The sequence below is a fragment of the Aquila chrysaetos genome, chromosome 22, assembly GCF_900496995.4.
Source record: "Aquila chrysaetos chrysaetos chromosome 22, bAquChr1.4, whole genome shotgun sequence".
Lineage (NCBI taxonomy): Eukaryota > Metazoa > Chordata > Aves > Accipitriformes > Accipitridae > Aquila > Aquila chrysaetos.
This window is the reverse complement of record NC_044025.1, coordinates 9,632,982-9,659,816: the sequence shown is the minus strand read 5'-3', so window position 1 is coordinate 9,659,816 and position 26,835 is coordinate 9,632,982. Positions and strand designations below refer to the sequence as shown.

Here is a 26,835-nt window from a genome sequence, read left to right as displayed (position 1 = left end):
AAGAAAAGCCACACGTATTTGAGCAGTGAGTCCCCAGTCCCCGTTTCTCCTGACAGTTGTGCCCACTCCCCGTTGTAAAGCACAGTGTATACACAGCTGTGTGCACTGTTCTCCCGGACTGTGTGTGGTACACACGTTGGCACGCGTGGAAGTTTCCTGCCAGTGTAAACCAGGGCATTGACTGACGATACGCGGCCAGCAGCAGGCTTTCTCCTCGTTCTGACTTCGGTGCTCTGTGCAGCCAGGCTGCAGTTTGTCTCATGAATAATAACAAGTAATAGGCAATGTGATGACGGCGATGTGCCATGTGCCGGTGAGCAGCACCCTCCTGTGGGCCAGGTCCATATTCCTAAAATGCAAGAAATGACAGATTTGGTCAGGTTTGGTGCTACTTGTACTTTACATTAGGTGTAGTTATAGCACATGGTATTACATATTCAGCCTTACAAAATTGCTGCAATGTGTTTCAGTGTTATTTGACATAACAGGTTATATGACTTAGTCAGGCCATGGCCAGTAAGGGTCAGGGCAAAAATTAGAGCAGCTCTGGGTGCATTTCTGGTCAGTTACTGGGAGCATTATCTCTGCATACATGTCCTTGAGTTATACAAAAGATTTTCTTGATCCAGCACGCCTCAGCTTTTACCTGAGGATGCCTTTTACCTTAGGAGACCTCAGCGCACATGCTGTAATTTTTGTGTTGGTGCCAACAGAGTGGTAGGAGCACTCAATTACGGAGAATGCCAGCAGGAGCTTTCTGGTCTCTTGAAAAGCATAGGACAGCCATTGCCTTCAGCAGCGTGACTCTGATTCCTGCCGGTACAGAGCTGAGATAACGGATTTCAATCAGCAGGACCCTTTCACCGTGCTACTCAAGGCTCTACCTTACCTGTGGACAACTAATTCTCGCCATACGTGCTCCTGTACTAGATGAGACGCCCCCAGCCCCGTCTCCAGGGTCACAGCCTGGTGGACGCTGCCTGGGAAAGCTGTACCAGAGGTCCGGCCCATTCAGAGCCCTCCCAGCACCCGGTAAGCAGCAGGCTAGAAACTTCCTGAGCACTTAGACCTTTGTTACAGCTTTTGCAGCACTTCTCTGTAAAGCTTCCTAACCCCTTTTCTCGAAACAGTTGACTCCCACCACACCCTGTGGCAGTCCATCCCAGTGTTTGTGTTGTGTGAAAAAGCTGCTTCTGTTGAAAATCTAAGAGACCCAATCTTGTCATTTGGCAGGTAGTTGGAGATGTGCTGCAGTTTCTGGGCTTTTTACCCATCTGCTGGAGCATCTTTCTGTCCTGTGGCGTTGAGATGTGACCTCTGTAGGATCCCTCTCCACTGCCTCCGTGCACGATGAGCTGGTGTGGGATGGCTGCTGGGAGAGCTCGGGAGCCAGCCGCAGAATAGGGTGACCCTGTGAGCCAGCCAACAGCTACAGGGGGAAGCAGCATCCCACCAGCACGGCCTCAGTGCCGTGAAGGGCTCGTAGGCAACACACACAGGTCAAGCCTGAAATGATGCCAAGTAGCCTGGGCTGAATGCCAATTCAGTATGAAACAGAAATGTGTCTCCCTGTTTTTATTTCACTGTATTCATCTGTAATCAATTTAATCTGTTTACAGAGCCATTATAGCATTTTTGGTTATTAGCTTGATAATTTGGAAAAGGGTCATAAGCACTGGACATTTGTCATGCAGGGGAAAACATGAAAACAGCAACAAAGTGCCACAAAAGTTGGCAAGGAGTCATTTTCACCCTCCTTATATAAACTGGGAATGCTCCCCAAATCCTCTAGCTGACGTACTTGGAAGTGTACTTTTTTTTCATCTTCTAGGAGTGGGGGTCAGTGCTGGGGAAGGACTTGTAGCAGGGTACTTGCAGGGTGGACCTAGCATGTGGTATCCTCCATAGCTGGACAGTTGATGTGCGGTGTATGACTTCTGCAGCCGAAGAAGCTCTTCCATGTCCTTTTAGATCTGCTACCCTTGCACTGAGTCTCTTTCCAAGGACGTATGCTGCATGTCGCATCTTTCAAAGTACGCTAAAAGCCATTCCTTGCATGTCTGTCTTCATGGCTCAATGCTGGGAGCGAGCAGGAGTTTAAATAGATGCTCTTTATCATTATTTGTAGGTTCCTTGGTCCTCAAACTTCAGAGTGGCATTACCATGTGCAGTCACAGGGTGAGCAATACTTTCAGCCTCGCAGTGTTTATGTCTGGAGAGAACTTCTATCTTTGCCTGGCATGCTCTGCTGTTGTGACCCCTGCATGTTAGCATAAACTGCCCTGCAGAATAACAGGAGGCTCCAAAAACTTTTATTTCCAGGGATGACCTACTGTACTGCTTCCACATTCTCTGGTGTTACCTCTTGCAGAAATGTGAATAATTGCTTTCCATGAAACCATCAGAGAGGTTCTATTCAGCTTTTTTGTCCTCAGGTGCTTTTGTTGCATTTTGCCATATCTCAGCAGTGGGACCAGTTCTGGGCTTGTCTCCTTTTCCTTCTTTTTCCCTTAAAGAATGGTGATGTTCTGCAGATGTCTACATGTTGAAAATCCATTTCCAAGTGGAACTGAACCAGCAGCCGTCTGAAAAGACTGTCAAGTCCCACGTCTGAAGGGAATGAAGAGCATCTCTCTTAGATACCTGGCACCGTTACCTGGCTCACTTGCCTTTTTTGTAAATAAAGTTGCATGCGATCTAAGTAGCTGTGGAGCAGTGGGGTGCAGCCATGTACTAAGCTGGGCTGGTCCCTTTATGGAACCAAGACATGTGGGATGCTACTTGAAAGGCTTCCAGGAGCCAAATAGTCGTAAGTGTATTTACAAGCCTTAAGGCAAGTCAAAAATCCTTGTACAGTGCAGTTAGCTCTGTTCCAAAGAAAACGGGAGATGCCAGCTCATCCTGTTAAACACAGGTGATGCATTGACACAGCAGCAGAGACTTGAATTCGCTACACTTACCCATTGCAAAATGCCTGGGTAACAATCATGGACACAGACAATTTCATAATTTTTTTTCTACTTAGGATAGAAAACCAAAATAGCCCGCTACTACATTTTCCTTGGACCTGGAGCTTGGGTTTCCACTGCTCTGTTTCTAGCTGGCTGCAATGGCTGTTGCATAGATGGACGTTACATTGCTCACATACTATGCCATAAATGAAAAATTTGGATTTCATGCTTTCTGCTTGTCTTAAAAACAGAGGGTGCCATGTTACTGGCAGGCAACATCCTGTCTACACTTGCGTTGTTCAAGATAATACCGTCTGTCCAATCCAGCCTTGCCCAGAATGGAGCTAAACAGTTAAGTGAGTTTATAGTGGCAATAAAGAACAACCCTTGAAGAGGCATGTGAAAACAAAGAGTTTCAGCAGTTTGCTGTAGTGACCTTGCATTTGGAAGGCAGTGCAGCCTTAGCCAGCTCAAGGTCACATGAAGTTCCGTTGTGGGTTTCTTTTTTTAAGCTGTCTGCTATACATTTTCTAGAGCAAATGTGAAATGTTTGGAGTTTCTGCCATTGCCTCACCTCATACAGTAACAGTAATTTCAGAGACGTACGCAGTGTTCAGTGTCACCAAGTATGTTCTTACCTCCTCTCTGCCAGGATGGAGAACATAAAATTGCCTGTCCTCAGTGTCTATAGAGTGAATTTCCAGCACAGAAAGGACCACGTGGAAGCTGCCATAGCATGAAGGCTTGCTGTTTCAAAGAGGTCAGCACAGAGAACTGAATGCACAGGGAAGCCAGCTGGGACAAGGAGCTCGAGAACATAATTCCAGGGAAAGTATAGAAGATTTTTAAGTTGAGTATACAAAAGCAACTGGGAATTTGCACACAAGAAAGGGGGGAAAAATTGTAGGGAAGGCTTCAGACTTAATTGAAAGGATAGTCACATTTACAAAGGATGGCAGGGGAGGCATGGAGACAGAAGAAATGGAAAAAAGAACTGCTCACCAAAACCTATGCTTGGGAGAGGTGGAAAAGCATGGCTGTATCAAGGCTTACCAAACTACATCAGGTAGTAAAGGAAATAATAACAAACAAAAGAGTTCCAGAATATATAACTGAAGATGGAAGTTGGAAGGAAAAGCAGCAGCAGGCGGTGAAGGCAGGGTGGAAGTTAAAGGTAGCCTAGGTACTGTCACAAATGGGAAAAGTGCTTTGTCCCATTTTCATGGTGGACAGGTCAGGGATCCAGAACTGGAAATGAATGCTTCCTAAATAAGGTCAAAACCCAAAGATGGATTGTACTCAGATGTGTTTCATCCCAGCAAACAAGCTGACTTAAAAGATCAGCCTGGCCAGCTTTTCAGTGACTGAGTCACCAGTTCTTCAGTGACTGAATTTCAAGATGAAGGAATCATACAGAAAATGGAAATTTGGGTCATTTGCTAAAGAAGAAGATGGAAAAGGAAAATGAGTGAATAGAGACAACATCAGACAGGCCAAGACACAAAATGAGTTTTGACTAGGAAGGATTATAAAGCATATGAAGGGATCATCTTTTAAGGACAGGAGAAATGACAAGGCTAAGGAAAGATACAGTCCATTACTGAAAGAAGGGAAAGGGAAAGAGGAGCTATCAACAGATGTACCTGAAAATAAATGAGCTGTGGAGAAACGGCAGAGAATAAAGAATTTATATAAATAGATAAATACATTGAGCAGCTGTCTCCGCTACCATGTGCTCTCATTTTTTCCTGCTGCCAGAGAGCACTGATGTTTCTTATTTATTTACTTCTAATTGCTGAGATACAGACTTCCACTGATGAGATAAATGTAGCTCAGGATGCTCATCTTCCCCTTCTCTTCTCTCAGGGTGTCTCCCTAGCATCTAAATCATCTCTCCATACCTCACACCATCTCTCCAAATGCTGTGGGCTCTCAGCCCCCTTCCCAAGCCCAGAAAACAGTCAGTGCCTGGAGCAGAGGCCAAGCTTCCTGACTGCCAGGTGTTTGTCCGGCTCCACGGGGCAATGGCACATCCAGCAAAATCTTGGAGACTAGATCGACGGAAAAGAGATGGAAAAGGAGAGGAGAATAAGGTGAGACTGGCAGCCGGGAGTGTGTGCTGAGAGGTCTGATGTAGGTTGTTGGCATGGATCACAAGGGCAGAAAAGTTACAGCTGGTATTTATGAGGCTGCTGTTTCAATTCAGGATGATGAGACATTTTTCCTGCCCACTAATGCAATTGTTCACCTTTACCTACAAAAGAAACGCAACCCTGCACTTTTTGCCAAATTGTGCTTACTTCTGCAAAGCAAAATCCCTTGTTATTTGTGCTACGGTCTCCAAAAGGCACGTGCGAAGTGTGAGTTGTGCAGATTTGACGCACATCGAGTTCTTCTATCTACCTAGAAATAACCTGTGTCACCACAGCTTTGCCGTCAGTGCAGACCTGTGTGTACAAAGTCCCAGTGAAGCCCAGCGTCGCTGGCTCCGTGGAAGCGGGTGAGAGCAGAGGTGGAGGTGCGCGGGGAGCAGCCGGGCGGGCGGCTGAGCAGAGCACAGGGGGCTGGTGGCAGCACGCTGGTGGAAAAGCTACCAGGAAAGAAAAGTCATTCTGGAACAAGTTTTGCTTTTTGATTGGTTTTTTTTTGAACGAAAGCTTTCCAGAATAGATGAAAACCTGAGCGGAGAAGCTCGGCAGGACTCAGGCAGCGATGCGCTCTCAGTTCAGGGAGCGGCAGAGCAATAGCACACGCAGGAAGATTTCTTTGCATTGTTCCCCTTGTTTAGCAAACACATCTCCAGATACCAGCAATACTGTTATCTGGCAGGAGCACTTCTCTAAATCCCTTCAATCATTCTTAATGGCCAGAACAAGTTTTCATCAAAAATACTCTCACAGAACAGTGTTTGTTTTCAAAATACAGCTCTGTTTGGCCGGCTGCACCGTCTTCATCGGCTGGAGTGAGATAAAAGGGCCGATCGCTTGGCTGAGTAGCTCAGATCTCTCCTCAAGGGAAGCGGCACATCGTCCGGAAGGAAGGCAAAGGAAACAGGTTTGCAGTTGTTAGCCTTGTGCTTTCTCTCTTCAGTGTGTGCTGCGAGGTGAGGAGACAGGTCTGTCCACAGGGAGAAGCTCCAGGTGGTGAGAAAACACCCAGTGTATCTCCTTGCAGCCAGAAGTAAGAGATTTGGATTGGGACTAGTGATGTGAAATGAACCTGTAGGGCAGGGGAATGGGATTTCTCATCATCCCAGTTCATTTCTGAACTGCAGCCACTCTAGGTCTCCCGTCAGGAGAATTTTTTTCCGTGTGTACTGTTCAGTTTTGACAAAAAGGTGTGTTTGTTACAGCTGCATTTTGACTGAAAAACTTGGAGTAGCTCTGGAAAATATGTATGTTACTTAATCAGACTGAAAAAGTAGGATGCTTTCATTCTGCAGATAGGAGCCCCTGTCATGGACCTGTTTGATGCAAGCCAACAATGTAATTTAAAATTTTGAAATGTTAAAGGAAAAATTATTTTGCCAATTACCTCCCTTAGCCATGTGTTAGGTTCCTAAAGCATCACTTGGAATATCTCAACGTTTTCAAAATAGTTTTTGCTTAAGTGGAAGTGTCATCAAGAAACATTACTTTCAGTGAAATAGTGTCTGATCTTAACCCATTCTGCTGTCCTGTTTCAAAACAAGAGGTATGTTAGGAAGGAGCACAGGGCTCTCTGTAGCTCTGTCCCTGATGTGGGCATCTGTGCCAGTGTGAATGCAATTTAAACCATGGTCTCAGGGTTGTGGTTAATCAGGTCCATAACTGAAAATGAATCAACCGGCACCACAGGAAGGTGCTTTTCTGTTTGATTTGTCTGAGATTATTTTCCTTTATTTATTTATCCATGCAATCTGCATGAGCCCTGGAGCTAAGCAAAGCACATGATGTATGTGACTGCAACACCTCATGGCTGCCTGCTCTCCCGCCTTAGCTCTCCTGGTGCAATGGAGGACACGTCAAGCCAGAAGTCAGGACAGAGCAAAGAGGTACTGAGCTCCCAAACACCAGAAGAGAGTCCTGCCGATTTTGTACATGTCAAATTGGAGGAGTATGAGCCCGCAGACTTCAGCACCAAGGATCTCATCCTAAAGAAAGCCAGAGAGGTCTGCACATGCAATCATCAAACCATCATCACCTTCTTCTGTCAGCTGTTCCCAGTGCTGGACTGGCTTCCCCGTTACGACATCAAGACGCAGTTGCTTGGGGACGTCGTATCTGGGCTCCTGGTGGGGATAGTTGCCATCCCTCAGTCCATCTCCTACTCCCTCTTAGCCAGCCAGGATCCCATCTACGGAATCTACACCAACTTCTTCTGCAATATCGTCTACGTCGCTATGGCCACGTCGCGCCATAACTTCGTGGGCTCCTTCGGCATCCTGTGTCTGATGGTTGGGCAGTCTGTGAACCGGCACCTCCAGCTAGCAGGGTACAGCGGCGACAGCTCTGGCTCTTCCCTGGTGGGCAACTCCACCTCCTTCAGTAACGGGACAGGTGCCTGTGACAGGAGCTGCTATGCCATCACTGTGGCCCTTTCCTTAAGCTTTCTGGTCGGCCTTTACCAGGTACAAATGTTTGCTGTTTCCTCTCTATCCTTTCCCTGCTAGGGACTTCTCTAAGCTAAAGAACTCTCTGCTGCAGTCTTGGTTCAGACCTGCAAGTCATGAGAAACCTTTCCTGACATGAGTAGACTTCGACACCCTTGAATCAAATGTAGTGATTTAGAAACCCCCAAACATGGCTGAATGTGGGGGTTTCTTCCCTGCCGTGTGATAGGCCATGTCCTTGGATGTGTCTGAAACATCCTTTAGGATTAGACACAGCAGGGGAGGAGAGGGAACTGTGAGCCACCTTCCCACCACACCAGTCTTGGAGCTGGTCTCGCTCCTGGTGCAGGTTAGAGCAGGTTTGGGGCTGGCAAGAGCAGTCCTCAAGGACCCTGCCATCAGCAGGGACTCTTTCTAAGGCCACGCTCCCTGGCAATGTCCCCACTGCCTAGGCTTAGCTGTCACTGAACAATTTCAGGCTCTTTCACTGGGACAACTAAAATTCAGTGCATCGCATGGATTTTGTGCCATCAAAGTGAACAGCTGCTTTGGTGTGGCTGCTGCCTGGAATTTCAGTGTTAGCTATGCACCCTTATTGCTTCTAAGGAGACAGAAGCAGGGACCATATAGGCTTCTTTGTATGGCATCTCTAGCCACAGACGAGTCTTATAGGCAGGTCTCTTTAGTTTTCCATACCCTAGATTTACTACTGAAGACAAAGTCCTCTGTCTCACACTGAATGCTCAGCAGACAGAATAGCCAGAGCTGCTAAAGTGGAAGCAAACTGACATAAGTTGCCAGCCACCTCTCCCAGCCCTTCTCATCGATGCTAAAGGTATCGCTGGCTTGCTTTTCAGATCCTGCTGGGGGTTTTACAGCTGGGTTTTGTGGCTGTCTACCTGTCAGAACCTCTGCTCAGTGGCTTTGTGACCGGCTCCAGCCTCACCATTATCACCTCCCAGATGAAGTATCTCCTGGGACTGAAAATACCTCGTCACGAAGGGGTGGGGTCCTTCCTCCTGACGTGGGTTGACCTTTTCAGATACATCCAGAACACCAACATCTGTGACCTGGTCACCAGCCTGGTTGCTTTGGCTATCATAGTGCCTGTCAAAGAGATCAATGACCGGTATAAGGAGAAGATGAAGGCCCCATTCCCCATAGAGCTGCTGGTGGTCATTGTAGCCACAGTAATATCTTACTACTTTAACTTCGAAGAGCGATACAAGTCTTCTGTTTGTGGGGATATCCCCACTGGTTTCAGGAAACCCACTCTACCAGATATAAACCTGTTTTCCAGCCTGGCAGTTGATGCTCTGCCCATTGCTGTTATTGGTTTTGCTATGACCGTCTCCCTGGCGGAAATCTTTGGCAAAAAGCACGGCTACGCTGTCCGTGCCAACCAAGAGATGATTGCCATTGGCATGTGCAACCTGATCCCTTCTTTCTTCTACTGCTTTGCCAGCTCTGCAGCCCTGACCAAGACTCTGCTGAAGGAGTCCACGGGGACCCAGACCCAGGTGTCCGGCCTGGTCACCTCCCTGGTGCTGCTGCTAGTGCTGCTGTGGATCGCCCCACTCTTCTACTCGCTGCAGACCTCCATCCTGGGGGTGGTCACCATTGTCAACCTGCGGGGGGGCCTGAGGAAGTTCCATGATACCCCCCGCATGTGGCAGCTCAGCAAGCTGGACACGGTGGTGTGGTGGACAACCATGCTGTCCTCCACACTGATCACCACAGAGATTGGGCTCCTCGTGGGCGTCTGCTTCGCTCTGCTCTGCATCATCTTCCGCACACAGAGACCCAGGGCCACGCTCCTGGGCAAGGTCAGCAACACAGAAATCTATGAGGACCAGTCCACTTACAAGCAGCTCAGCAGTATTGCCAACATCAAAATCTTCCGCTTCGAGTCATCCCTCTACTATGCCAACAAGGACTATTTCAAGACAGTTCTCTACCAGAAAACTGGGGTAAATCCTATCCTGCTGGCTGCTAAGCACCAAAGGGTGGAGGCCCAGGCAAATGCAGACACAGGCAACAGCAAGAGCTTCTTTGGCACCAGGCTTGACTGCCTGAAACCTGCCAAGCAAAGGACTGAGAAGCCTCCAGCAGATGCCTGTCCTCCCTCCATAGATATGCACACCTTAATCCTTGAGTGTGGGGCAATGCAGTTCATAGATACTGTGGGTCTCTCTGTGCTAAAGGAGATACATCATGACTACAAGGAGATTGGCGTCCAGGTGCTCCTGGCCAACTGCAACCCTTCCATCCGCCACCGGCTCCGGGAGGGAGGCTGGGCTGGTGAGACAGACAGTGGTGGTCAGCTGGCTTTCCACAGCGTCCACGATGCAGTGCGGTTTGCTGAACGGCGGTACCACGTGCAGCGGGAGAGCTTGGAGAAAAAGGATGCTGTCCTGGACCCCGAAGACCTGATCTTCCAGGGGTCTTTGTAGACTTGTGTGTGAGGAATGGTATCTAATGGGGCTGGGCTTGGTACGTACTTGGGAGCAGTTTTAAGTCTTTGTGCAGTCAGAGCATGCCAGAAAGGCTTTAATGAACTGTCAGCAGCAGGCGTGGGGCAAAAGGTCCGGGGACGGTGTGGATTTCAAGAGAGATTGCCAACAGGTAAATAATCTGAGAGGCGTTTCAAGGTCTGTCCTGTCGGTAAAGAGGCTGGGTGGCTTTTAACGCTTCTCCGTTTTGAAAAGGGCTGCGACGGCAAGAGACGCCGTGCAGGGAGAGGGGACGCCCGGCTCCCGCCAGCAGCTTCCATTAAAGCGCCTCCCCCCAGTGCTGCCCCCCCCCCCCCCCCCCCCCGCTGGCTTTCCCCACGGAGCACCCCGCGGCCGCAGTGACCCCGCCAGCGCCGGCCGGGCCTCCCTGCCGCGCTCCCGCCCGGCCCCGTGTCTCGCGTGGGCACTGGGGGGCACGAGTGAGCCGCGCTGCGCCGCCCGAACCGGCGCTTCCCGGCCGCGGGGCCGCTTCCCGGCGCCCTCCCGCGGGGGACCGGCCCCCGCTCCCCCCCCGCCAGCCAGAGCCGCACCCCGCGGTGGGAGGGAGGGTTTAGGGCTGCTCTGTGAGACCCTCCTCGGCTTTCAGTCGGGGCTGAGGCCGAAGCGCGGCATCGGGGGCCCCCGGCCGCCCCGGGCAGGGCCGGCTGGGTCGGGGCTGGGTCGGAGGGTGCCGCCGGCCGATCGAGACCCCCTTTGCTGAGGCTTGGGGAGCCCCTGGGAGCTCACCCACCGTCGAGACACCACTCGGCTGCCAGGGTGCGCGAAAGCAAGAGGTGAGCCGGGGCCGCCTCCCGGTCCCTCAGGGACCGGGTGACGTTCGGTGGGCTCGGGCCCCACGCTGGCTGTAAGGGCCGGCAGCAAGGGACCACCCTGCCCTTCTGCGTTACGGGGGCTGCCGCAGGCCTTGGGGCAGCAACAGGGATCGCTCTGCCGCAACGGCAGTCACAGGAGGAGGCTTTGCAGGGGTTTATCCCCGGAGGTCTGCGAGTGACCCAAGCTTTATGCCTGAAAATCTGGTTCCCCGTGGCACCCTGGCATTAACCACCATCCGACTGCTTTTTGGGGAGAGGGAGGGTCGAGGCGGGACGCTAAGGCAAAGGAGAGAGGAGCTGTAGGCAAGGTTTGCCATCTGCTCCTCCGAGGAGCGCTGGTCATGCTTCCCACCTGCCCACGGGGCGGCATGGCCCCAGCCTCCGAGGCCAGGCGTGAAGGTAAGCAGGTCCCCTGTGCTGTGCCTCTTGGCTGTGCAGCTCGAGGCGTGCACCCCCAGACAGCGAAGGGGCTGCAGCCAGCTCGGACCCACCAGGAAGGTTCACAAATGGAACTGGAGCTTGTTACGTGGAGTTCCCTTCCATGTGTAACTCCAGCGTGCATATAGTGGCCCAGCACAGAATAACTAGGGAAAGAGAAGGTGCCAGCATCCTCTCTTGTGGTGCAGTCCCTTGAAAATTGCATCGTGGACAAGTGCACACCCCAAGGCATCTTTAGGCACCAGACAGCAAGGCCACTCACCCACCTCCTGAGATGTGCAGCAGTGGGGGCTCTGGCCTGATTGCACTGGGATGAGAACCACCAGTCCCACTCACTAACATATATTCATCTTTTGCCACCTTTATTTTGGACTGCCCTTCTCTTCCCCCACAGCCACTCTGAGTCAATGCGGGAAATGGAGTGCAGAGGCTTATTTATTTTCCAAACACCCTACGGCACAGAGTTTCATAGCCCCCTCGATGGCCACAAAACAACAGCAACAAACTGGCAATGGTAAAGCACTTCCCTTAAAAACAAACAAAGTTTCAGAAAACTGGTGGGAGTTTGTTCAGCTGATGGTTCTTGCTCAGGCCCTGTGTGTGGCTCAAGACAGTCTGCGGCAGGGGAGGAGAGGCACTTTCCCCTGCTGTTAATTACAGACTGGAGTTTATGTGACTTCAGTGGCTGAAATGACAGATTTCCTCCCCCCAAAAGGCATCTGAGATCACCAGCTGCTCTTCATAAACTGTAAATCAGGAACACCTGTGTCACAGCTTGTAATGGCCACAGTTCTCCCAGTGTTTAGCAGGATCTGTACTACCTTCTGCATGCACGGCTGGATCCTGACAGCAGCTGGTGACACAGCGCTATCACTTGTAGCGGTGGGGCAGGGTTGCCTTGTCCCTGCAGCACTGCCAGGCACGCAGCTGGAGGGAGCCTTGGCTCCGAAGCGGACATGGGGACCTGTCCTTTCTGCTGGGCTGGGAAAGGCAGCATCCTGCTGGCTCTGCGTCCCAGGGGTGAGTCCTTGCTCTGAGCTATGAGGCTCTGCAGCATTGCTAAGTATCAGAATAGCTTTTCTTCTGTGAACTCCATCTGTAAAAACACCTTCTACGTTGCATATTTAATATGTGACTATTCCCTTGGCCTCATCCAAGAAATACGGCACCAAAGATATCCCGGTGAGGGCAACTCTAGCTTTGGCAGTCACTCGGGAGCCCAGGGACAGGAAACTATTGTAAATAAAGTGCATGGAAAAGGAATCCTACTGGCTCTGCTCAGGAAAATCTCTTCTTGTGGTCAAAAGATTAATTCAAATGGATTAAAGAGCATGGTACGCCCAGCTGCCTGCAGGTTCTTGGAACAAGGTTGTGAGTGTCAGATGACGCTAAACTGACTGAAGAGGCCAGTACAAGCCTTGCAGGGCTGGACGGACAGGCGTGCTCGGCATGCCCCGGGGTGCGGGTGCGAGTGGGGTGCAGCTCCCGGGAGCTGCAGCACCTCTCTCCAAGGGTCCTCGCAGGCCATCGCAGCATGAGGCAACTCCCCAGGGAGGTTGCATCAGCTGTGGAGCAATGAGTAATGGGGCAGTTTTGTGTCTGAACAGCAAGTCAGTGGAGAAGGAAAGTCTTGTAACCTACAAGGATTATGACCTTCCTTCCCCTTTGGAATTGTGTTGCCGTAATTTCCTTTATAAGAACGTTTATTGAGAAAATTAAATTGTTTTGGTTAGACTTTAGATGCATTTATGATCTCAGTGGGGTCATAAAGCCACAGCAGAAAATAAAACCAGTGCTGATAATTCCTGGGCACAGCCTGGTGCAAGATAGCACAGATGAGATTACTGTCAGAGCGGCGGTTCCCATAGCCCTCTGCGATGGGAAATGGCTGTTTGTATGAGCAGTTTCTGCTCAGAGCTGGGAGAGCTGTGAAAATGCCAAAGAGATACCTGGCAGTTTTTATGGGATGCCTTCCCTTGGAAAGGAGTACCTCCTTTCCTTCCTCTCCAGCCCAGAGCAGCTGGGATCTCGCTGGCAGTCCTTGCACAGGCTGCTTGCCCAGATCGCCCAGCCCGTCGGCTCCACATCCCTGTGACCCAGCATTCCTCTGTTCCCCACAGATCACCAAGGTAGCTCAAGCATAATTGCTATTTTTATATCAGTTCCTGTGAAGAGGCCCTGGGTTGTAAATGACACAGAGGAGAGATGAGGAAGGACAAATGACACAGTCCAAGGTCAGTTTATAATCAGTGTCATGGGAGATGAGGCTGGCCTCTCACCACCTGCATCTCCTGGTGAGGCAGATGTGAGCAGGAAGGGACCACAACTGTGGGCCAATTCCCTGGTGAGGGCACAGGGCACTCGTCTGCCCCCAGCACCCAACTGCAACAGCCCGAGTCCCCCCCCGAAGGGCCTCAACATCTCAGCTGGGGGGTGACCCACCGCATCTCCCACCCGAGAGGACCTGCCGCTCTGTCCCACTGCCGACACGCTGCACCCCAGGGCATCTCGTGTCCCTGTCCCCTAAAGCTTCACCATGGGCCAAGGAAATGCCATGCAGCTGAAAGCAAATGTTATCCCTCCTGGTAAGCAGCTCACCTGTTATTCTCCTTCTCTCTCTCCCCCCTGCCTTGCTGTGGATCTATAAATACTCCAGGAGCGTGATAAATAGAGGATTGCTGCTAAGGCTTTGTCAGCTGCAGTTGGAGCTGACTGTGCAACTGTTAATTATGCCTCAGCAGCAGCCGGACAGGTTTAAATCCTTTTGATGCTTTGAAATGCTCCCTCTGGGGAAGTTTAAGGAATAAAGGTTGTCGTGGCTGATACGTGTTTGCTTCCCCTTCTAGAAAGCATATGAGACACTGATTGCTGCATGGAGGGCTGTTCTCCTCGCTTCCATTGCCTGTTCCTGGAAACACACACTCTGTATAATAGCAAGAAGCTGCTTCTGCAGATCTATAACTGCAATAAAGCAGTTAGTGTGCTGCCAGCACGTGCATAGGGTTTACCCATGTAAGCTTTCCCTAGCAGACAAAACCGAGTTGGAAAGAGAAAGCAGTGAGCTGCAGGTGATGGCACTGGATTTCCTGGGGAAGAAAAGGTTAGGGCCAGCATTAATGCCTCACTGGAGATAGCCTGGTGACACAGGAATCACCGGACAGTGCCTTGGGCTAACACAGTCCAACTGCGGGTGAAAAGCTCCCAAGGGGTTCAGCACAATCCAGGGACTCTGCTGGGCCCTCTTCTCCCCTGACTCCCTGGGAGCTTGCCAGGCTGAGCTGTGTGGGTGTCTGTGTGCTCACCTACAAGCTTGCTGCTCTGGATTGCTTTATGGGTTTGCTGTGCCATATTTCTACTTGTGTTTCTTAGAAGAAAGGCTTTGCTCTGACACATTCATGGCAGCTTCCAAATTCTTCCACTGAGTAAGGGGCATGCACCCCTCAGCCTAAAATCCTGGTCTAAAACATTCAAAGTCATGGGATAGCCACATCAGAAACCATTCCTAAGCCACTGGATAAAAATCCCTTCCTTTTTCTGCCACTCACCCCTACCCTCTAGTACAAAGTGCCCTGGGTGCTGTGCGTGTACCCTGTGTAGAGGTGTCACCACAGATGATGCCCTGGCAATATGAAAGAAAAATCCAAGCTGCAACTATCAGATGGTGATTGCGGGCAAGTGTGTCCAAAGCTGTGTGCAGAGCTGGGACAGAGCCAGACCAGGAGCCCCAGGGCTCGGGCCCCACACACCCTGCTCGAGCTGTGTGCTCAAGAGAAAGAGAGGGAGAGGTAGGAGGACAGGTCTTCTTTGGCCCTGGCTGTTGCACTAGCTGTGCCAAGTTTTTATTACATGCACCAAGTTTACTACTAACCTGAGCTCCACATGTCTGCTTAGGAAGTGCGTATTCTCCTCTTAGAAGATTGCTCTGGGACACTGTAAAGCACTGTAAAGTCCTTGTCATAAACAATAGCCTGCTTTCACAGGTATTTCCTCCTTGACGTAGTCTCCTCCCAACTGTGATGACTGCAGACCGAAGGCTGGGTATGATTTCTGTTGTGCAATCAAATAAATGATGTTGCCGGCAAAGGACGCTGCCTTCGCTGAGCTGGCAGTGTGCACAGGTGTGGATACCCAGGCACACCAGCCCAGGTACACACTCGTGCACATGCACTTACATGCCCAACCTTGCAGGTGTTCACCCAGGCACAATGCTGCTGCACCACTTCCAAGCCCCAGCTCTCTGACTCAGGTTCCCCAGGCGGAGCTTTCAGCGTGACAGGGCTGTGATAATTTGCCAGCAAAGCCTGGGGTCTTTCCCTGCTACAGTCACATGGAAAAGAGCCTCCAGCCCCCATGATTCCGAGCCCCTCCACGAAGTTTGCTATGAAGGTGAGAGCCTGGGGAGGGGGGAAGGGACCACAGCACTCTGTTCCCTGCTCCATCCTTGGCAAGTTACTGAGCATCCAAACCCCTTTTGCCTCGAGTTCCTTCCCTCCCTCCACCTGCTGTAAAATGGAAGCGATGAGATTCACATCCCTGAAGAGAACTGCTAGGGCTCAAACCAGACAGCTTTGCAAGTGACATTTTTGGTAGCGTTTCCAGATTTTCAGTGGCCAGAAACAGCAAGGGGAAGAGACACAGCAGCTTTTGAGATGCAAAATCCCCCATATTACTTGACTGGGAATGGGCTCAATTTGTTTTTTCCACAGTGAATCTAAGAGATGGGGCTTTTCTAGTGATGTTCTTGTGAAAACAGGATGTTTTGGTCTTTTTTTAATGATATGGCTCAGTATCCTCGGTTTAATCGGCCACCCAGCACCCCTGAGAGCACTGGAGAAGCTGCGGTGACAGCTGTCCATCAGCAGCGGCTGGGCTCCCAGCAATCCCCTTCTCCCCTGCTTACAAACAGCCTCTCATCCAAAGGAGAGCAGATTTACATTAACAGCATGAGTGGCACCTCTTATCTCGGCAGCACCTGGAGCGATAAGGGCAGTTGCATGAGTGATTAACATTAATGTCTAAAGAAGCAGAGCAGCTTCCTGGAGAGGCTGAGAAATGCTTCCTTGTGTCTACTGGAGGAGCCAGCGCTGGCAGCAGGTTCCTGCTTCCCGCATGCTGGCTGTGTCAGGCTGGGCAGTGGCGCTGAGGCTGCGACAATGTCTGGTGCATAGCCACATCCTCCAATTTTAGACATGCAATGGAAATTCACCTTCTCAAACCCTCCTGATCAAGACACAGATGTTTCTCCAGACATGGAGTTGTTTCTCTAGAGGGGAGTTCGGAGCCCTTGGGGGGAGCCTGTCTTTTCCCATGGCTATAGAAGAGGTCCAGGGGGACAAGTCTAATGTAGGCATCCCCAGCGGGTGTCTAGGGAGTAAATGTTGCAAAGAGCCTGCCCATTCTGCCGCAGGCATAATGACCTTTGTGTTACACACCCCATGCTAGGTGCTTTCCTGAGCGCTCAACAACCATTTGCCCAGACAAATTAGCAGCTGACACATGCGGGTAATTGTACCTACAAACTGGGAGATGGCCGCTTTGGAAAGATAGACATAAGGAGAATCATCTCACCTCGCTCAGGTGATGCAGAAGTAAATGGGAATGGTAGCATCCTGTGGCACTGATGAAGAGAGAGGATGGGAGCTTCATCCCGACTGAGACAGGTGCCAAAAGCAGAGAGGATAACTCATGGCTGGACATACCCAGGGGGTCCCAGCTCATTGCACACCCCAGGCTGGCTGCAGGTAGGGAGAAAGGGAAAGTTGTGCCATTACCCCACCATCCGCACTGCTCTACCAGTAACAGCCACATACTGGTTCCCATAGGGACCAATGCCACTCCGAAGGGAGAAGCTGTCAGCTCTCATGGAGGGAAGGAAAAGGAGGAAGGACAGAGATTAAATGAGCTGAAGAGGAAAATTACTCTGGGCAAAATTCTTGCAGTGTCCAGGATACTCACAAGTAGCAGCAGTAGCTGCTGGTCTCTGTGATCTCCTACAAAATAGTGAAGTCAGCCTGGTGATTGGGAAATCGTTCCGCAATTGCCATTTTGCTATTGAACTAGCTGTACTCTTTGCCCTTTATTCATCCTTGCCTGGAAAGGAATCGGATGGAGTCAATTTGCTCCACTTTGTGTCTGATCCTTTTCTGCCTTTTAATCAGAAAGTCTGTCAGGGAGGGGAGGCAGATCAAAGCACCTCTATTTTACTCATCACTGGAAGCCCAGGGCCCCGTGCTGCCCCGCCAAGGCTCTTTAGTGACAAATAATGCTGCCCTCGGTCATTGCCCAGGAAATGACGATCCGCCCCACTCGCCTGGTGATGCTCCCTCCTAGTTACAAGTGGGGTGCTCTGCTTCTTGACGTGCCATCAGTCACTTAGAGGCTCACATCTCACTAGCTCTTAGGAGACCTCACTGGGGAAAACAGCTCCACAGTTCTGCCAGCTCCATGCAGGAATGATGGATCTGGCTGAAAAACAGTTTTGCAGGTTCTTTTAAAGAAGGCGGCTCCCTGCCCTGGCTTGAAGGGTCAGACGTTGCTGCTTCCCCAGGGATTGCTTAGCAAAGAGGAAAGTAGTGTTGCCAGACTGTGATGTGGGTTTGTCATGACAGCCACGGGCCAGTTCCTGGTTAGATACAGTGTGTTAGGGGAAGAGTAACCCACCTAGGAAAATGTGACGGTAAGTTGGAAAAATAAAGGTCAGGGAGAATCAGGGAAGACCAGAGCTCTGCTGGTCTAGCAGGGCCAGAGCAGCTCCTGAGGAGGGGACACGCACTGGCTGGCCACCCGAGACATCCCAGCTATTAGCTAATGAACTGGCTCAGCTGCTGGCGATTACAATTTGAACAGTCCAAGCGGGGAAGCCTGTGCCAGCGGGACTGAGGAAAGTGAGGAGGGGGCAGGAGGGGAGGGGGCAGACACGGACACGCATGGCAGCCTGGGGAGCGCTGGGCGCCGTGCTGCCTTCTTGGCAGCCGCCATCTGGCTGGCTAATTAGTGCACTTTATAATGTCCTTTGAGAGTTTGAAGTACTTGTTAGTAATAATAACAACAATGATAATAGTCAAGATTAAAAATAATTAAGGAAGCAAACCGTAGAGGAGATTGGATGCTCAACTGCACGGATAAGCGAGGGGACTCCCCCAGGGTCCTTCCCTGGGGACAAGGCCAATGTTACAAGGTGACAGTCATGGTCCACCTGAGCAGGACAAGGATTTGGAGAGATTTCAGAAGCGCCAACAAACCTTCTATCTCTGATACATTGGTATTGTCTCCTCCTTTGCAGGCTGTTTGCCCAAGAATACTTCAATTTCAATGAAAAGACAGCAGAAGAGTTGACAAGACTCCTGACCGTGGGGACCTTATTACCAGAGCTGGAGAAACTGGTGAGCACCTCGGCACAGGTAGCTCTGCTTGCTCTGAGTGTGGCAATCAGTAGGTGACAGCTTGCTGTGATCCGTGGGGGTGGCAGACGTGTCATGCTGGCACAAAGTGGAGGATATCAGAAGAGGTGAATGATAGCCCAAATAATCTGCAGCTGGTATCAAATCGAGCTGTGGAGGCAAATGATGTTCCACAGAGGGCTTAAGGCAGAGGCTGGTGTTGTGAGCACAGCTAAATGATGGGGTTTCTGATTTTTTTTTTCTAGTGATAATACACGTCTCAGAAACTTGGACAGAAACTCTTTTCCTTGGTGCTGTCATCACTGAAAAAAGGTGAGGAGAAGAAATTGTTTTTCAACGCACCCCTAACAGCCTGTAATCCCAGTTTCTAGCAGCCGTCAGAGATGTGGCACAGGGACGGTGAGGACAGGGCCTCAGCTCAGGCGGGCAGGAGGTGGCATGGTGTTATCACGATGGGCAAAATAGGAGCAGAGAGCTTTGTGCCCCGATGTTTGGCAGCAAGGAAAGCCTCCAAGATTCTTGGCTTTCAGGAAATTAAGAAAAGGCTCAAAACAGGGTGGGAAGGTGGTAGAGATAAATGGCAAGGCAGGGAGAGGAACTGAAATGAGCTTCATTTGCTTGGTCTAAAAAAACCTGAGACATGGAGGAGGCGAGCTTAAGAGCATGAGCATTAAGCTGGGCTCTGGTTCCAGCTGCACTGGAGCAGCTCTGGTCACTTGCTGCCCTTGGCCTCTATGGCAAAATCCTGCAGTTTTGTCAGGTCTTGCAGTTTTGGGGCTCTTTAGTGGGTGCCCCAGCTCCTGGGAATCACTAAAGTCTGTGAAGATAGCTGTTGCATCTTTAAAAAAAAGTATACAGCCCACATAGTTATGGAAAAAAGTACAGAAAAGATGCTTTTTTAAGCCTAAAGGCTGAGAAAAGAGAGTCCAACAAGAAGAAAATATTTTCTTATTTTTCTTTCTTTAGTGACTGAGAAGTGTGTTTCAGCAGGTACAATTGTGGCTTCTTTAGAAAGCAGAGACAAGATTGAAAGTATTGTAAAATACATGCCAAACCAGACAGCAGCTGAGACTCACAAAGCAGGTAATGGATAACAGATACTAAAGTTCAATAAAGCAAAGGAGAAATAACAGTGGTGAATGCTGACATCTCAAAGTTGTTTCCATTTCAAACCATCCTTGCCAAGGAATCTGTTCGTCGCTTTTCTATGTTACGCTAATTTTTTTTTTTTTAAAGAAAACAATTTCCAAGAAATGCTGGCCCTCTCTTCCAAATCAATATTTACTCTAAATGCAAGAGTTGGCAGTGCCAAGTGTCCCCTGCCACCACTGCTCTGCCCTGCGAGCCGGTGGGCAGCGTGTGGGCGCAGGGCAGCTTGTGGGGGACGGGGCTGCTCCGCTTGGTGTGTGTGCTGGTGGGAAAGCACTTGGGCACCGAATATTGACTGTGGGTATTTGAGTCTGGAGGGTAGTTATTTTGAGACGAGGTAGTATGCCAAAAATAAACGAAAAAGCCAAAATCGAGGCAGGGAAAAGTTGACCCGGTTGCGGTGATGTGCCGAGGGGAGCGCGGGCTCACCAGCCACTGGATGGCATTGTTGTTTCACACGGATAAAAGCTGTCGAGGCTGCCCTAGCCCCTGGCCTGGAGCACCAATTTTGAGGAGTTTTGGTTCCTCTAACCATGACGTGAAGGCAGCCGCGGCCTGAGCGACACCGCGCACTGGCAGATCTGCCACCGCAGGGTTGAGGGCGTTGGGAAGAGCCCGGTCTGTGCCGCGCTCAGCTGTCCCCGTGCGTGCCACCGCTGCGGCCGGGCTGGTTCAGCTCCCTGCCCGCAGAGACCGGCTGGAGGATGAGAACAGTCCGCGGCACTGAGCGGGGGATGCCCTTCGGTGGGGCGGCCGAGGGTGGCAGAGGGTGCAACCTTCCCGCGTGCCCTTTGCCATCCTGGTGCAGACCAAAGGGAGCTGACGCCGCTGCTGAATTACGCTCGGTGTGGTGCGTTTGGGAAGAGGGAGGACTTGAGATCTGGGAGGTGAGCAGCCATGGCTTAGGTCAGTCAAAGGTTAGGGGCTGGTGGCGTTCGCATGAGCTGTTGCAGACACCCCGGAGCCCTCTGTGTTTACTCAGGTCCCGTGCTCACCTCACACCGTGCTTCCTTCCACCCCTGCCCGTCCAGGCCACCGTGCCTTGAAAGCAATGGGGTCATTCCTCCCTGTGCTCCTCTCACGGGAAGGGAACGTCTCACCCTTTGCCGTGGGGAAGAGGCAGCTCAGCCAGTGCGGAGGGAAGAGCCCAGTGGGTAGGAAGGTCCCTGCGGCGGGTGGGAAGGTGCCTGCAGCAGCAGTTGCAGCAGACGATGCCGAGCAGGTAACATTTAAAGGAAAGGAGACTTGCTCCTCTGGCTGCATTGCAGAGAACGGAGGCACACAGCTTGCACCTTCATGTGCAGATCGGGAGAAAGGAATATTTGAAAAGAAAATGTTAGACTGGAGGTCTTGATGCTTTGTTGGTGAGGTGAGCTCCTAAGAGTGCTTCCTTGGAGCGTGTGGGCAGGCCTGCTACCAATACTGCTTTTTAACTACCTGCATAAGCATCTCCCGCCTCTCCAGCCAAGACATATACCTGTTTATAGGCTCTTACAGCTGTCAAGATCTATGCAAGCACTGCTGACGGAAACAGGAACATTAGTGCGTATTAAAGCATTAGCTTCAGGAGGAGCCCCTGGGGGTGCCTGTGCGTTTATGTGAGCAGGGAAGGACTGTTCCCTGCTTCTTTCCACACAAGGAGTAGAAAGCACCAGCTGAAACAGGCGTGTGGTACACTCCAGATATGCAAAAGGGCGCTTCACACAAGGGGTGATTAATGCAGGCACACAGATGCCAAAAATGTGTTCGTAATGTGGTGGGAGGAATTAATGGAAGAACAATTAATTGAGGCAGCGGTGTCCTCTCTGGCTGAGGGACTTCTATAACCGCACAGATCACTGGAGGCTTGGAGAGTGTCCCGGGGACGCAGTATGCTTGCCTGAGCCTACATGCTCAACTCCCTCTTAACCTCTTCCTTAGGTATCCACTAGAGCCACTATTGAGATAAGGTATGGGATTAGATGGACCACTTCTATTCGCCAAGCACTACAATAACTGGGCTGAATACTGCTGGGATGCTTCAGGCTGCTGTGGCTAGACCACAGGCAGCCATTTCTTTCTTTTCTTGTATTTTTTCTCTTTTTTCACCCTAGAAACTGTGTTCATGCAAATAACTCACTGTGTGTGGCCTCAAAGAGGAAGCACAGCAGCTGCTGCTGGTGAAAGGTGATTTCATCTTGCAGAGCCCTTCCACCCCTCTGCCTGGCCTGGCCTACTGTCCCCGTTATTTGGCTTAAAATATCTGCTGTGTTCGGGAAGCTGCATAATGAATTTCCCTTCAAAGCTGTATGAATGTTGCAGTGTATTTTGCCAAAACCAGTGTGGAAACTGCAGAAAGGAGAAGTGAAAATGGCTGAAGATTGAATGTGGCACAACAGGTGAGTTAAATTTGGGTGGGGAATTTCTAGTATTTGTTTCTTGGAAGCGAAAATACTTAATTGTATTCTGCATTTATTAGAACTTGAGCTAGTTCTGCAAATCCCAGCCGTGGCTTTCGGTCCTAGCCATGGAGGAGGGCTAGCCACGTGTCCGTCTTGTCAAAGCCCAGCTGGAACATATGGGTATCACAGCTCTGAGATGGGCAGCTCTAGTTTAACTTTTGCTCTGCTGAGCTGCTGCAGATCACTGAGTGTCATCCTGGAAAAAACCATTCTGGGAAGTGCCAGCCATGGTGGCTGCCGGCGCGCAGGAGGCTGGCCATGGGCTCACGCACTTGCTGCACTTGGGCCAACGCTGGCTGTAACTGTGTGCTAACCAAGCACGTGATTGCCAGAAAGGGTTTGCAAACCACCTGCAGGCTCCAGTCTGTTCTCTCTTTGAACAGCTCTGAATAAAGAAGTCTCCTTCTTTTTTCTTTTCTTTTTGGAGATTTTTCTTGGGGAATTAACTGCCAGAAATAATGTTGCTTCACTAAGCAAGTAAAGGACTTGGAAATAGGTTTTCCATCTCCAAGAGGGGCCTTGATTTTCCTTCCTGGGGAGCCGAGGGCACCCCAGAGCAGTGGAAGGCTGCTCGCTCTCCTCTCCGTTGGGACCAGCCTCCCGCTTGCTAAATGGCCTTGACTCCAGCGGGCTCCCGTCTCAGTGCTGACCTGAGCCGACCTGGCTGTGTTTCTGAGGCTGTGCAGCACAGCGTCAGCATGCGATGCCCCAAACACCACTCCTGCTGTTCACGCAGCTCCAGCAGCCCCAGGAAAACTCAGTGGCAAAAGCCACAGCGGCAGCCTGAGGTTTGCAGCATGGAGCAGAGGATGAAGGCTCCCCAAAGGCTAAGGGGTGGGAAGGAAAAAGTCACTCTCCAGGTTTATTTTTGTTTGTATTTTAATAGTAGGGCTGCTCACAAGTGGAATCGTCTACATGCTGCCATGGAAACACCAGCCTTGGTCCCCAGCGCAGTTTGAAGCCATCTGCAAGGGAACAATTGTTGGCCTGTTTGTATAAAATCATCCGGGGTGGTGCCGGGTGGCGTGCGGCTGGCCAAGGGGAAGCCGCACTGAGACACGACAGGACGTGCTTGTCACACTGAATAATGGGATGTACAAATGCCCGCAGACAGGATCCACAACGTCCTGTCTGGAGAAGAGCTGATGTGCAAAACCAGTGTGAATCAAATTGGTTTGAATGAGTTGGAGTGAGCGTTTGATTCCCAGGGGCTCCAGCACTTTGCGTGCGATGGTTATGGGCGTTCACGCTGCCAGCTTTTCGGTTTGTGTGAACACGGGGACCTCCATGCAAGCAGAGGTCTGTGTGTGCAAAGAAAAGTCTTCTGAGAGGCAACAGCGTGGGAGCCCCCAGCAGGCTGCTGCTCCTGTGGAGCTGAATTTCAATTGCTCCAGGGTGGGAAAGGGAGCCAGGTTAACTTTCTGCATATGAACAGCTCGACTGAACACACCGGGCTTATGAAGCTCTTGGCATGAGGCACGTGCAGAAGACTGAGCATCAGCCAGCATTTGCCAAAACTGCTGGGGAACCAGCTCCTGTCTTTACTCAACCATGCATTGGGCTTCAAATCTGTGAAGAGCAGGTTGTGTTCCCAGGCAGTTGCCCTACCCGAAAAGAGATGGACATGAAAAAGAAAAGTACATGAGAAATGGCAGAGAATAACCTGATCCACACTAACTTCCTCCCTTGCTTTGGCAGGACTGCTAAGCCCAGGATTGCTCTGCTGGTTCATGTCCTAAATGTGCTGGGTACGCGCTCTGATGTCATGAGTGTGTGTCGCTGAGATCTCACACCGATGCCACAAGGAAACCCACCAGAGAGCCCTGCCAGAGGAAGGTGTCCTTTCTCTGCTGGGAATGGGCGAGGGTGCAACCTGCTGGCTGCCAGCGGAGGCCAGCTCTGCCCTCCACCCTTCAGAGGTCCTTCAGCGCCAAGAATTTGTTTCTTCTTACTTGTGATCCACCCTGAAGGCCAGCACAGGCAGCGCAGAGGCTCAGGACTTTGCCTGAAGAGTCCACGGAGGAGCTGATTTCTCTTTGTTGGCAGAAAGAGGAGCTCAAACAGCCTCGTAGTGTGTGTGCATTGAACCTGCCGAGCTGAGCTTGCACGCCCGCAGTCCTTCCCCCACCACCCCAGCAGCCCAGCGCAGCCCTGCCTGAGCCCGAGCCCTGCCTGACACAGCCGGCAGTCGTTCATTCGAGCTAGCTTGTAAACCCCCTTCATTTCTGCTTGTCCCCTGCTTTGAGCTCATTTTCCTCTGAGATCCCCATGACTGCACTTTACGTTTGTGAACGTTCAGGGGAAAAGATTTTGAAGCTTCTAGGCTGAGATGCCAGAATAGACTCGCTTTCTGGGAGAATTTGCTGTGGTTAACCTGACTACAAACATCTCATTCAGCCAAGCAAAGAGGAGAAAAATTACTTGGCTTTAATCTGGTTCATCTTCAAAAATACTTAATAAAAGAGGGAAAATAAATTCAGGGGGGCTCGTGGGCATCCTGAGAGCAGAAAAAGAGGTAAAATTAATCCTATCAATAATCCATGATGAATGATTCACTCAGCTCTTTTATTCACGGTTGCATATAGTTATCCTTATTCACGCAGAGATGCAGTACTCATGGAAATATATACAGACTCATATGCATATAAATTACGAAGCCCAGCGAGGGCTCCTACGCAGCCGGGGTTACAGCTCAGCGTAGCTCGCACATCGTACACGGCTGCACGGACCTCGCTCCTGCTGGGCTGAGCACAGGTCGCCGGGCAGCCGCCGGGCTCTTTGGAGCTTCAGGAGGTTTCTGCACGGCCACGTGCCAGGGCTTGGCTCCTTGCTGCTTGCACTTTCCCAGCAAGTTCATCCATGTGCTCTAGCAGGGATGAGGAAGGGAAGGGGTCTGTGTCACCCTCCCTCCTGGCAGGGGGCACTTATGGGAAGAAGGGCTATAAAGCCAGCACGGCCCAGTGTCCAGCACGCTCCATGCTGCCTGGTGGGAGAGGTGACGCCGGTGTCCCCAGCCCTCAGCTGCCTCCACACAGCTCCCCTGCACTGAGGCTTCCCTCTCTTTTGCCAGTTTGTACCAGAATCTTTTCTCTGGTTTCAGTGGTGTGGTCCCAACCCCCCGGCAGCAGCAGCCAGTGCCTCCTGCAGCGCAGAAAGACAAACACCCGACCGCCCCAGGGTGCTGTGAGCTGAGAAGCTGGCTCCTTGCAGCACTGGGGGGGGGGAGTGGCAGGAGGCAGGAGATGTATTTCTGCTTTCCAAGCAGCTCTTTTTCTTCCAAAACTTCTTTGCAGGAGAAAAGAACCAAGTGGAAAATTTTCATTAGAAATAGGATTTTTTAAAAAACAGTTAAAAGAAAATGATGAAATTTCTGTCACAATTCTGTGGCCTGCAGAGAGAGGATTGAGGTGGCCCAGCACTCCGAGACCCTCTCCCAGGAGGAGTCAGAGGAAACGTCAGACGATGCTGAAGAGCAGAGGACACAACCCCATCAAACACCGGTCTGGCTCGAGGAGCACCGTGGCTGTGCGTGCTTGAGAGGAAAACCCAAAACGTACCCAGAGCCAGCAGCCACGCCAGCCTGCGAGGACAAGCGCGGGGACAGAGGTTACTGGAGGGAGGAGAAGAGGCAGCCTGGGAGGACGCAGCCCCAGCACAGGCACTGCCTCCTGTCCTCTCCAGCAGAGCTACAGCAGCACCAGCACTTCTCCAGGTACCCACGTCTGCTCAGGCTGAGGTTGCTTTATTATCAACTGTCATTTCGCCCTCCATTATCCTTACATTTCTTATGGATTGTTTAGTAGCTGCCAGCCCACAGACTGTGAATGGGGAATTTGTCTCCAAAAAAATTGTCTCCCATAAAAAAGACAGACAAACTTGTCCCCTGATGTCAGACTTATTAAATATTCCACCTCGCATGACTGGAACCAGGAGAGGGGTAGGTGGTTTTACATATGTCTGGCCATTTAAAAGTTAGGGCTGTTGATGGAGAAAGAGGTTTTTGCAAAAGCCAGCTCAAAGCCACCCATCGCGGAGGAGCTGCCCTGCTCTCCGGCGGGGAGCCCCTGTCCCGCGGGCAGCAGGCAGCTGCCTGGCCCTGCTCCAGCTCTAACTCTCTGGCTGGTGCTGACATGGGTGCCCCTTGCTTTGGTTTCTTCTTTGGTCTCGAGATAGTAAATACCTCAAAGGGTCACTCTGGGAGGGCTTTTTAATGCTTGCAAAATAATTTTGCAACCCTCAGATGAAACCTGAAATAATGATGTCTGTGTTATGAACAGCGATAGTTACACTGTTAAAAATGAATGCAAATGTTCTCCTTTAAAGATAAAAGTCCGACCTGTCTTAAACTAGATTTTAGATTCATATATCCAGGTAGTGTTATAAATAAAGTATGGTGAATAAATCAAGGTGCTCTGGAAACAGTGAGATTTCATAACATAGATGCCAGATTTTGATTATTTAAAGGCCTGTCTGTTTAGGTATCACTAGTGTGACCCTCTTCCTTTTGATCGCTTCAGTTTTGAACTGCTTCCCACCTTAG

General features: G+C 50.8%; 1 protein-coding gene across 3 annotated transcripts; it reads left to right on the top strand.

Annotated features, from left to right (window-relative positions):
- The first annotated feature begins 64 nt into the window (after positions 1–64).
- LOC115334043 (sulfate transporter-like) lies at positions 65–25,595 on the top strand. Of its 3 annotated transcripts, XM_041119287.1 has the most exons (9): positions 65–1,032; positions 1,234–3,302; positions 3,604–5,044; positions 6,930–7,560; positions 8,400–10,167; positions 18,588–18,812; positions 18,951–19,017; positions 21,948–22,232; positions 23,182–25,595. In XM_041119287.1, the coding sequence occupies exons 3-5, from the start codon at positions 5,022–5,024 to the stop codon at positions 9,993–9,995; spliced, it is 2,250 nt and encodes a 749-aa protein (XP_040975221.1). In that variant the 5' UTR covers positions 65–1,032; positions 1,234–3,302; positions 3,604–5,021; the 3' UTR covers positions 9,996–10,167; positions 18,588–18,812; positions 18,951–19,017; positions 21,948–22,232; positions 23,182–25,595. The 3 variants fall into 3 exon arrangements, with proteins under 3 accessions (XP_040975221.1, XP_040975220.1, XP_040975219.1); XM_041119286.1 differs by having other exon boundaries at positions 3,604–7,560; positions 8,400–10,035; XM_041119285.1 differs by lacking the exons at positions 18,588–18,812; positions 18,951–19,017; positions 21,948–22,232; positions 23,182–25,595 and having other exon boundaries at positions 3,604–7,560; positions 8,400–10,525.
- The last annotated feature ends 1,240 nt before the right edge of the window (positions 25,596–26,835 follow it).

Bases quoted from the DNA above. Each gene is read 5' to 3' on its own strand.
- LOC115334043 (XM_041119286.1), top strand. From the start codon at position 6,880: ATGATGTATGTGACTGCAACACCTCATGGCTGCCTGCTCTCCCGCCTT. The intron at 7,561-8,399 runs GTACAAATGTTT...CTTGCTTTTCAG, and splicing joins TTCTGGTCGGCCTTTACCAG to ATCCTGCTGGGGGTTTTACA.